This window comes from Equus przewalskii, chromosome 10, assembly GCF_037783145.1.
Source record: "Equus przewalskii isolate Varuska chromosome 10, EquPr2, whole genome shotgun sequence".
NCBI lineage: Eukaryota > Metazoa > Chordata > Mammalia > Perissodactyla > Equidae > Equus > Equus przewalskii.
The window spans coordinates 16,832,657-16,844,764 of NC_091840.1; the positions used below are offsets into that span (position 1 = coordinate 16,832,657).

A 12,108-nucleotide genomic window follows, 5' to 3' on the forward strand; every position below is an offset into this window, starting at 1 on the left:
GAAAGAAGATAACTGTCTACCTGGACTTCTAAACCCAGAGAAATATCAAGAATAAGGGTAAAATAAAGATATTTGTAGGCCAAACTCCTTCCTCCCCAAACCAGTATTTGTCACTAGCAGATCCTTAATAAAGGAAATTACTTCAGGCAGAAGAAAAGTTATCCCAAATGAAAGGTGTGAGGTGAAAGAAAGAATGAAGAACAAAGAAAGGTAAACGTGGGTATATCTGAATGAATGCTGGCTTTATAAAACATTACTACTAATAATGTTATGCTAGTTCAAAGAAAACAAGATAGTATTAAAAGACATGAAACAACATTAATGTAGGGAAGGGAAAAATGGAGTTAAAATGTTCTTAGGTCTTTGTATTATCCAGGAGGAAATTAATTTGGAGCGGGACTAATCCGCAAGTTTATATCGATTTTCTTTAGCAAGGCTCAGCAATAGAAGTGGAGATTTGAATGACAGAGTTGATCAAATGTTGGCAGTTTTACAGAGCAAGTTTGAGAGAGTAGTTGGACAGTGAAAGAAGTAAAGTTAAAAGAGTTCCATACAGGAAGGAAATGGAGAAATTCAGGGACTATTATTTTTGGTGAATATGAGGGGTACATTTCTTGTTAAAAAGAGTGAAAAAAATTGGAAGGCTATTTTAAAGAGAAAGTAAAGCAGTGCTGTTTAAGCTTCCTAATGAAGGGAAGAAATGAGCCTAGGAATAATGGAAGCCAGTGCCAAAACACAGGGGGAAGGGATCAGGAAGCTGGTATATCACAAAGGCATAAAGAAATTGTTGGTTAGCAATCTTGGGAGCTTCCCAGGTGAAATCTGAAACTGTACAGGTGCTATGTACCTGCCCCTGTACACAGAAGGCAGGGATAGCCTGAAGAAAGAGGCAGACCACTCCAGATTGGTAGGTGGCAGGTGTAATAAGCAAGGTATTACATACAAGGCTTGTCCGGGGCGGCTGCAAGACAAGTAGATCTCTGCACCCACCCAACAGAATCTTAAAGTTTATATAGAGGCTTTAACTGGGTTCAGTCACGTACACCGTTCAGAAGGTCTCAACAACACATTACTCTCTCAAGTCTACGTCCTTGAACATGGTTCCCACTGTGGAAATGGTGGGCAGAATGTAAGTTCAAAGGACAGGGGTCAAGGTGAGGAGCCTCCAATAGCCTAGGTCCAGCTCCCGGGTCAACTGGTGTTCATGTCCTCTCTATTACTTCCCCAACGGGAATGTATAGCTGGGTGACATGATTTTTTTAAAAGATATCTAGATCATGTAATTAATCTAAAATTAGCAATCTTTTCTTTATGGGTAATAAGGGTTCCTTCAGCTTCTTTCAGGTAAAGACATCACCTATCACTTACTCCAGCACATGTACCACACACCCTGAGATTAATGAAAATACATCAAATCAAAACACTCTTATTTTAGGACTGGGTTCTTCTCTAAGGTTTAAAAACTCGTATTAGCACCAAAGCAGATCTAGTTCCAGGAATTCTCATACATAAGCTTATAAGTCTAAATTTCTCTAAAAGGGCTAATCATATCTATGATGCTTACAATCAACAGGTAGGTTTTGTGATAAATCTTTAAGTTTCTCATCTGGGAACTTGATTTTCATGTTTTCCAAAATGTTTTCCAGGTTACTGACATCAACCTTCCCACCTAAGGAAAGAATCATGAATACAAGGGAGATTTAACAACTACCCTAAATGAGAAAATTTCAATTAATCCCCATGTGCCATGGCTGTCGGCAAAAATATCAATGACCCAACATGTTCAAGAGCAAGAAGGTAGACAAAATGGAATTAGAATCGTAAATTCTTCCCTGGTCTTAGGACAATCTTACAAAGCACAAACTCATTCTCTAATGAATTATAATGGTGGAGACAACAATTGAAAACTTCCTTCTGGTGGGTAGGGCATAAAGCTCAGTTTAGTTTGTTAAGTTACTGAAATGCCATGAACAACTGCCCATTCTTTACTTCACATTTTCTATGTAGACCCAGATTTAAATCTGCTTTCCAAATGAATTTTACAAAAGCCAAACTTAACAAGTAGCAAAATGAAAGACTATTTGAAAAAGGCAGTATGCATATTTGAAAGAGCAAAATAAATATAGAACCAATTCATATAAGAGGTAGTAAGATCCACAAGAGAACAACTAGACAATAATACAAGTGTGAGGCAGGAGAATGTTATTTATCTTTCTTCTCATCGTGCTTCTTACCATTGAAAGATTTCACACCATCGAGCAATATATTTTCATATATATTTCCATCATCTGTAAGAAAAGGCACAATTGACATCACATATAAAGTGATATGAAGATTTAGAGAGATAGTACAAAGGTATCATTTCACAAAGATACTTTTAAATGATTTGCTTTAGAAATAACTTTGATTTTTGCCCTCCAATGAGTTTGAAACCATGGAATGGAGAAAACTCTGAGTGCTGTGTCCGAATGAATGCAAAGCCAATAATTAGTGGCAAACACTATAATGGAATATGAACATGTCTTTCTTTCACTTTTCTTTGACTTTTCCTTCTTCCTCCTATTCTCCTATTCCTCCCACCTTCACTTTTTTTTCTTATATCTTTCAGCTTAAATTTTAGTTCTGAGGGTAGAACCAAACATAATAATATAAATTTTTATATCCAATGGCAGGATTCAAGAAAATAGCGTTGCTGATTCCCAAAGAAAGAACTAAATTACACTTTCCAAAGGAAGAACAAGGTCATGCTAAAATTTCTTGGTCATTCTTTTTGTTGTTGTTTTTGAATTAGGATGTCTAATAGGTATAGTTTTTTTAAGTTGTCTTAAACACACAGGACTAACCTTAAGGCCTCAAAAGCTCTAAAAGTATTTGAAATGCTTACCATCAACTTGCAGAGTTTTCACCAGTTCCAAGTATTCTTTAGGTGTGAATTCTATCCCAATGCCTTCCACAATATTTTTCACATCTTTGACATTAACTTTTTCTCCTTAAAAAAACAGAAATGGCAAGTAGAGTTGACAATATTAAGAACTATCTAATTATTCAAAAATATGAAACAAAATAGTCAATGTTTATACATCACCATCACCAAAAGACAAAGGTACAATAAGACCTTCCCAATTAAGAAAAGTGCAGGCAGAGAATTAGAACTTAATCCCTTGATCCTAGGAAAAGATGTTCTTTCATAACATTGGGGATAAGAAAACACAGTTCTCAGTAAATTGGGGATTTAGGTAATTGTCTTGTAAATTAGAATGTAAAGGTTAACCTAATATTGCTCTTTCTTTTCCCCAAAATTATTAGATGATTTGGCCATTATCTATCCTAATTTTTACTTCAACTATTATTGTGATCTAGGTCAAGGATTGGCAATCTTTCTGTAAAGGGCAAGACAATAAATATTTCAGGCTCTGCAGGGTATATGGTCTCTGTTGCAGCTACTTAACTCTGCTGTTGTAGCATAAAAGCAGCCATTAATAATACATAAAGAATATGACTATGCTCCAATAAAAATTCATTTATAAAAATAGGCAAAGGCTAGATTTGATCCACGGTCAGTAGTTTGTTTATCCCTGATACAGATTTTGACTTTTTCAGTGGTGAAGATCTGAAGTGTATTATTATTGGTAAATATTTTAGAGGATATAGGACTTGCTACTAACAAATGAAAAACCATTTTTAATTCAAATAATACAAAGACTGACTTTGGACAATTAGACACAAGCATTTGTAACAATGCCCTTGAAACCACCATCTAGGTGAAGAAATAGGACATTGATAGCACTCTGGAGGTCTGTTATACTCTTTCCAAACTACTATCCATATCTTTGTCTAGAGGTATCACTATCCTGACTTTTTGGACAACAATTTCTTTCTTTTATTTATATATTTATAATCCAAGTTAGTATGCTTAATCACTGTTAGTTTTGCCTTTGGTCAAACCTTGTAAGTGAAATCATACACATACTATTTTCAGCGATGTACTGGGAAGATGGTGGCTGTGGGAGTGCAGGCCATGGGGGTATGTTATTTGTAGAGAACTTAAAAACAATAATAACATCAATTAAAAGTAAGTCTACCTCTTACTATCACTACATGCTGGCATTCCATTAATTTCATTCAATGTCATTCATAAATACTTTTCCCTACCAGAGTAGATTGTCCCCATTACATCTCCTCACCTTTGTATGCCACTTTTGTGTCTGGCTGACTTTTTAAAATTGAGATGAAATTCATGTTAACACAAAATTAACTATTTTAAAGTATGCAATTGAATGACACTTAGTACATTCACAATTTTGTGAATCACCTCTATCTAGTTCCAAATATTTTTATCACTCCAAAAGGAAACCCCATGCTTATTAAGCAGTCATTCCTTATTGTCCTCCCTCCCAGCCCCTAACAACCATGAGTCTGTTTTCTGACCTATGGATTTACCTATTTCTAGTCTCTGTGATTACCTGTTCCTATAAAGGGAATCAGACCATATGCAACCTTTTGTTTCTGGCTTATATTACTAAGCATAACGTTTTTCAGGTTAATTCATATTGTAACATGTATCAGTACTTCATTTCTTTGTGTAGCTGAATAATATTCTATTTTATGGTGTTATGGGCTGAATTTTGACCACCCAATATTTACATGTTGATGTCCTAACTCCCAGTACCTTATAATGTGACTGTATTTGGAGATAGGGTCTTTAAAGAGCAAATTAAGGTAAAATGAGGTCATATGGGTGGGCCCTAATCCAACATGAACTGGTGTCCTTATAAGGAGATTAGGACATAGACAACACAGAGGGGTGACCATGTGGGGACACAGTGAGAAGGCAGCCATCTGCAAGCCAAGGTGAGAGGCCTCAGAAGAAACCAAACCTGTCAACACCTTGATCTTGTACTTCTAGCCTCCAGAATTGTGAGAAAATAAATTTCTGTTGTCTAAGCCACTTAGTCTGTGGTATTTTGTTATGGCAGCTCTCACAAATTAACACATATGGATATACCATATTTTATTTATCCATTCATCAGCTGATATACATTTGGGTTGTCTTCATTTTTTAGCTATTATGAATAATGCAGCTATGTATATAAAACCAACATTGGAATTGCATATACATAGCATGACTCTTTGATGTGCATTTGTTCAATTTTAGAAAATAATGTCAAATTTTTTTCCAAAATGGTTGTACCAATTTACACTCCTATCAGTAATGTATGAGAGCTCTACTGTTCCACATTCTTACTGTCACTTGGTATTATCGGTGTTTCTAATTTTTGCCATTATGGTGGGGTTGTAGTGATTTCCACTTGCTTTTCTCACAAATAAAATGTTTAGAGGTGATACATATAGATATAATTGTTAAGAATCAATGAATGAGTTAAACAGAAAAGTAGATATACCTGAAAAGAAAATCAAAGAACTGCAAGATAAAGAACTCTGCAGAATCAAAAATGGTGAGATAAGGAAAAAAAAAACTACAATGGAGGGGTTAAGAGATACAGAGAATAGAATGAGAAGGTTTAACACATATTTAATCAGAAGCTAAACAAACATAATAGAGAAAATGGAGGAGAGCAAATTTGAAAATATAATGAATGAGAAATGTTCAGAATCATTGAAGTCATGAATACCAAAATAAAGTACAACATATACCAATCAGGATAAATGAAAAAACCCACACCCAGACACATTATAGTGAAAATACAATAAAGAGAAGATTTTATAACTTATTTATATTTTATTTTTTAAAGGCGTAAAATGTGATAATTTAATATACATATACATTGTGACATGATTATTATAATCATCCATCACCTCCCATAGTTACCATTTCTTTTTTTCTGGTGAGAACACTTAAGATCTACTCTCTTAGCTATTTTCAAGTACATAATACAATTATTATTAACTATAATTACCATGCCGTACATTAGATTCCCTAGGACTTATTCACCACATAACCGCAAGTTTGTACCCTTTGACCAACATCTCCCCATTTCCCCCAACTCCTAGTCCCTGGTAACCACCATTCTACTCTCTGTTTCTCTAAGTTCAGTTTTTTTAGATTCTACATGTAAGTGAGATCATACAGTATTGTCTTTCTCTGTCTGACTTATTTCACTTAGCATAAAGCCCTCCAGCTTCATCCATATTGTTGCAAATGCAAATGGTAGGATTTCCTTCTTTCTTATGGCTGAATAATATTCCATTGTGGATATGTGCATGTTTCTATGTGTGTATACACACACACACACACACACACACGGAAACAACCATACACATATAGAAACAACCTATGTTGTATGTGTATGTTTACGTGTGTATGTATATATATATATATATTCGATCACTTTTTTTAATCCATTCATCTGTCAATGAGCACTTAGGTTGTTTCCATGTGAATAACGAACATGGGAGTACAGATATCTTTACAAGATGCTGATTTCATTTCCTTTGCTGAGTCATATGGTAGTTCTATTTTTAATTTCTTGAGGAACCTCCATACTGTTTTTCATAATGGTTGTACCAATTTACATTCCCACCAACAGTGTAAAGGGTAGCCTTTTCTCCACACTTTTGCCACCACTTGTTATCTCTTGTCTTTTTGATAATAGCCATCCTAACAGGCCTGAGATGATATCTCAGTTGTGGTTTTGATTTGCATTTCCCTGATGATTAGTGATGTTGAGTACCTTTTCACGTATCTGTTGACCATTTTGTATGTCTTCTTTGGAAAAATGTCTATTCAGGTCCTTCGTCTATTTTTTAAATCGGGTTATTTGTTTGCTATTGAATTGTATGAGTTCTTTATATATTTTGTATAATAACCGCTTATCAGATATACGGTTTGCAAATGGGATTTCTCCCATTCCATAGATTGCTTTTTTATTTTGTTGATTGTCTCCTTTGCTATACAGAAGCATCTTAGTTTGAATGTAGTCCCACTTGTTTATTTTTACTTTTGTTGCCTATGCTTTTGGTGTCCTATCCATAAAATCATTGCCAAGGCTAATGTGAAAGAGCTTTTCCCTTATGCTTTCTTCTAGGAGAAACAGGTCTTGATAGCATCAGGTCTTACATTTAAGTCCTTAATCCATTTTAAGTTGATTTTTGTGTATGATGTAAGATAAGTGTCCAATTTCATTCTTTTGCTTGTGAACATCCAGTTTTCCCAACACCACCTATTGAAGAGGCTGTCCTTTCCCCATTGTGTATTCTTGGAGCCCTCACCAATGATTAGTTGACCATATAAGCATGGTTTTGTTTCTGGGCTTTTAAAAAAAAATTTTCTTGAGGTTACATTGGCTTATAACATTCTGTAACTTCAGGTGTACATTATTATATATCAGTTTCTGTATAGACTGCATCGTGCTCACCACCAATAGTCTAGTTTTTATCCGTCACCATACCTATGTGCCCCTTTACCCCTTTCGCCATCCCCCACCCTCTTCCCCTTTGGTAACTACTAATCTGTTCTCTTTATCCATATATTTATCTTTCACATGAGTGAATTCATATGGTGTTTGTCTTTCTCTGTCTGGCTTATTTTGTTTAACACCGTATCCTCAAGGTCCACCTATGTTGTTGCAAATGGGGAGATTTTGTCTTTTTTCATGGCTGAGTAGTATCCCATTGTGTATATATATATATATATGCAGCACATCTTCTTTATCCACTCATCAGTTGATGGGCACTAGGGCTGCTTCCATGTCTTGGCTGTTGTGAACAATGCTGAAATGAGCATGGGGGTGCATAGATCTCTTTGTAATATTGATTTCATATTCTTTGGATACATACCCAGCAGTGGGATAGCTGGTTCATATGGTATTTCTATGTACAATATTTTGAGAAATCTCCATACTGCTTTCCATAGTGGCTGTACCAGTTTGCATTCCCACCAGCAGTGTATTAAAGGTCCCTTTTCTCCACATCATTCTCCAATATTTGTTATTTTTTGTCTTGTTAATTATAGCTATTCTGATAGGTGTAAAGTGATATCTCATTGTAGTTTTGATTTGCATTTCCCTAATAATTAGTGATGTTGAACATCTTTTCATGTGCCTATTGGCCATTTGTATATCTTCTTTGGGAAACTGTCTGTTCATATCCTCAGCCCAATTTTTGATAGGGTTGTTTGTTTCTTTGTTGATGAGTTGTATGACTTCTTTATGTATTTTGGAAATTAACCCCTTGTCGGATATATGATTTGCAAATATTTTCTCCCAATTGGTGGGTTGTCTTTTCATTTTGCTCATGGTTTCCATTGCCTCGCAGAAGCTTTTTAGTCTGATGTAGTCCCATTTGTTTATTTTTTCTTTTGTTTCCTTTGCCTGAGTAGGTATGGTATTTGAAAAGATGCTGCTAAGACCGATGTGAAAGAATGGAATGCCTATATTTTCTTTTAGGAGTTTTCTGGTTTCAGGTCTTACATTAAAGTCTTTAATCTATTTTGAGTTAATTTTTGTGCCTGATATAAGAAAATGGTCTACTTTCATTCTTTTGAATGTGGCTTTCCAGTTTTCCCAACACCATTCTCCATTGTATGTTCTTGGCTCCTCTGTTGAAGATTAGCTGTTCATAGATGTGTAGTTTTACTTCTGGGCTTTCAATTCTGTTCCATTGATCTGTGTGTCTGTTTTTGTGCCAGTACCATGCTGTTTTGATTACTGTAGCTTTGCAGCATATTTTGAAGTCAGGGATTTTAGTGCCTCCAGCATTGTTCTTTTTTCTCAGGATCGCCTTGGCTATTTGGGGTCTGTTGTTGTTCTATATAAGTTTTAGGACTCTTTAATCTATTTCTGTGAATAATGTCATTGGGATTCTGATTGGGATTGCATTGAATCTGTAGATTGCTTTAGGTAATATGGAGATTTAAACTATGTTTATTCTTCCAATCCATGAGCATGACATAACTTTCCATTTCTTTATGTCTTCCTTGATTTCTTTCAATAATGTCTTTTTTTCCTTCTTCTTCTTCTCCTCCCCAAAGCTCCCCAGTAGATAGCTGTATATTCTAGTTGTAGTTCCTTCTGGCTCTGCTTTGTGGGACGCCACCTCAGCATGGCTTGATGAGCAGTGCTAGGTCTCCACCCAGGATCTGAGCTGTCAAAAGCTTGGGCCACGGAAGCAGAGTGTGTGAAATTAACCACTTGACCATGGGGCTGGCTCCTAAATAATGTCTTATGGTTTTCAGTGTGCAGGTTTCTCTCCCTGGTTAAGTTTATTCCTAGATATTTTATTCTTTTTGTTGTGATTGTAAATAGGATTGTATTCTTGACTTCTCTTTATGCTAGTTTGTTATTAATGTGTAGAAATGCAATTGATTTTTGTAAGTTGATTTTGTACCCTGCAACTTTGCTATAGTTGTTGATTATTTCTAACAGCTTTCTGATATGTTGGGGGTTTTCTACATCCAGAACCATGTTGTCCACAAACAGCGAGAATTTTACCTCTTCCTTTCCAATTTTGGTATCTTTTATTTCTTTTTCTTGCCTAACTGCTCTGACCAAAACCTCCAGTACTATGTTGATTAGGAGTAGTCAGAGTGGGCACCCTTGTTGTGTTCCTGTTCTCAAAGGGATGGCTTTCAGTTTCTCACCGTTAAGTATGATGTTGGCTATGGGTTTGTCATATATGGCCTTTATTATGTTGAGATACTTTCTTTCTATATCCATTTTATTGAGAGTTTTTATTACAAATGGATGTTGGATCTTGTCAAATGTTTTCTCTGCATCTACTGAGATGATCATGTGATTTTTATTTCTCATTTTGTTAATGTAGTATATCACATTGATTTGTGGATGTTGAACCATCCCTGCATCCCTGGTATAAATCCCATTTGATCATGGTGTATGATCCTTTTAATGTATTTCTGTATTTGATTTGCCAATATTTTGTTGAGGATTTTTGCATCTACGTTCATCAGCAATATGTGCCTGTAATTTTCCTTCTTTGTGTTGTCCTTGTCTGGTTTTGATATCAGGATAGTGTTGGCCTCACAGAATAAGTTAGGAAATATTCTGTCTTATTCAATTTTTTGGACTAGTTTGAGAAGGATAGGTATTAAATCTTCTTTGAATGTTTGGTAGAATTCTCCAGAGAAGCCATCTGGTCCTGGACTTTCATTTTTTGGGAGGTTTTTGATTGCTGTTTCAATTTCTTTACTTGTGATTGGTCTATTCAGATTCTCCATTTCTTCTTGATTCAGTTTTGGGAGGTTATATGAGTCTAAGAATTTATCCATTTCTTCTAGATTGTCCAACTTGTTGGCATATAATTTTTCTTAGTATTCTCTTATAATCCTTTGCATTTCTGTGGTATCTGTTGTAACTTCTCCTCTTTAATTTTTAATCTTATTTATTTGAGCCTTCTCTCTTTTTTTCTTACTGAGTCTGGCTAAGGGTGTGTCAATTTCATTTATCTTCTCAAAGAACCAGCCCCTCATTCATTGATCCTTTCTATAGTTTTTTTAGTACATATTTCATTTATTTCTGCTCTAATTTTTATTATTGCCCTCCTCCTACTGACTTTGGGCTTTATTTGCTCTTATTTTTCTAGTTCTGTTAGGTATAGTTTAAGATTACTTATTTGAGATTTTTCTTCTTTGTTGAGGTATGCCTATATCGCTATAAATTTCCCTCTTAGTACCATTTTTGCTGCATCCCATAAGAAGTTGGTATGTTGTGTTTTCATTTTCATTTGTTTCCAGGTTATTTTTTTATTTATCTTTTGATTGCTTCAATGATCCAATGGTTGTTCAGTAGTGTTTTGTTTAGTCTCCACATATTTGTGACTTTCCCAGTCTTTTTCTTGTAGTTGATTTCTAGTTTCACAGCATTGTGGTCAGAAAAGGTGCTTGATTGATTTCAATCTTCTTAAACTTATTGAGGCTTGTCTTGTTTCCCAATGTATGGTATATCTTTGAGAATGTTCCATGTGCACTTGAGAAAAATATGTATTCTGCTGTTTGGGGATGGAATGTTCTATATATATCTATTAAATCCATCTGGTCTAGTGCTTCATTTAAGGCAACCACTTCCTTGTTGACTTTCTGTCTGGATGATCTATCCATCAATGTAAGTGGGGTGTTGAGGTCCCCTACTATTATTGTGTTGCTGTCAGTTTCTCCCTTTAGGTCTGTTAATAGTTGCTTCATATACTTTGGTGCTCCTGTGTTAGGTGCATACATATTCATAAGTGTTATGTCCTCTTTGTGGAATGTCTCTTTTATCATTATATACTGCCCCTCTTTGCCTCTCATGTCTTTTTTATCTTGACGTCTGCCTTGTCTGATATAAGTATGGCAACACCTACTTTCTTTTGCTTGCCATTTGCTTGGAGTATCATTTTCCATCTCTTCACTCTGAGCCTGTGTTTGTCTTTACAGATGAGATGTGTTTCCTGGAGGCAGCACATTGTTGGGTCTGTTTTTAAATCCATCCAGCCACTCTGTGTCTTTTGATTGGAGAATTTAAACCATTTACATTTAGAGTGATTATTGATATATGGGGGCTTAATACTGCCATTTTTATCTCTTGGTTTCCCACTGTTCTATATTTCCATTGTTTCTTTTCCCTTGTATTTCTGACTGCCATTTCAGTTTGGTGGTTTTCTCAGTTTTCTGTTTATCTATGATTCATAGCTCTGCTCTGATTTTTTGTTTAGTAGTTTCTATGAGGTTTGTACAAAAGATCTCATATATAAGATAATCCATTTTCTGATAGCCTCTTATCTTCATTAGCCTAAGAAGGTTCCAGCCCTTCCTCTTCCCCTTATGAGTTATTGTTGTCACAAATTTGTGTGTTTGTGTGTTGAGAGTTTGTGACTAAATTGAAGTGTTTAAAGTTATTTTTGATGTTTTCCTTCCCTTTATCTTTTATGTTATAATTGTTTATTACCAACCTATTCTGATATAGAGCTGCAATTGTCTTATTCTTTTTATTTATCTCCTTGCTGAAGGTTTTGTAAACCTTTGCTTTTTAGTTTCAGATGGGAGGGATCCTTTCAATGTTTCTTGTAAGGTAGGTCTAGTGGTGATGAACTCTCTGAGCTTTTGTTTGTCTGGAAAAACTTTTATTTCTCCATTGTATCTGAAAGATAGTTTCACTG

At 35.2% G+C, this 12,108-nt stretch overlaps 1 protein-coding gene across 1 annotated transcript in view; it reads right to left on the reverse strand.

The window, feature by feature from the left end:
• Positions 1–12,108, reverse strand: part of EFCAB3 (EF-hand calcium binding domain 3) — a 494,329-nt gene that overhangs the window by 142,761 nt on the left and 339,460 nt on the right. Inside the window, exons 99-101 of the mRNA XM_070561747.1 lie at positions 2,885–2,989; positions 2,235–2,288; positions 1,565–1,669 (exon numbers count right to left, since the gene is read on the reverse strand). Coding sequence (XP_070417848.1) covers positions 1,565–1,669; positions 2,235–2,288; positions 2,885–2,989 — 264 coding nt within the window. The remainder of the gene's footprint in view (positions 1–1,564; positions 1,670–2,234; positions 2,289–2,884; positions 2,990–12,108) is intronic.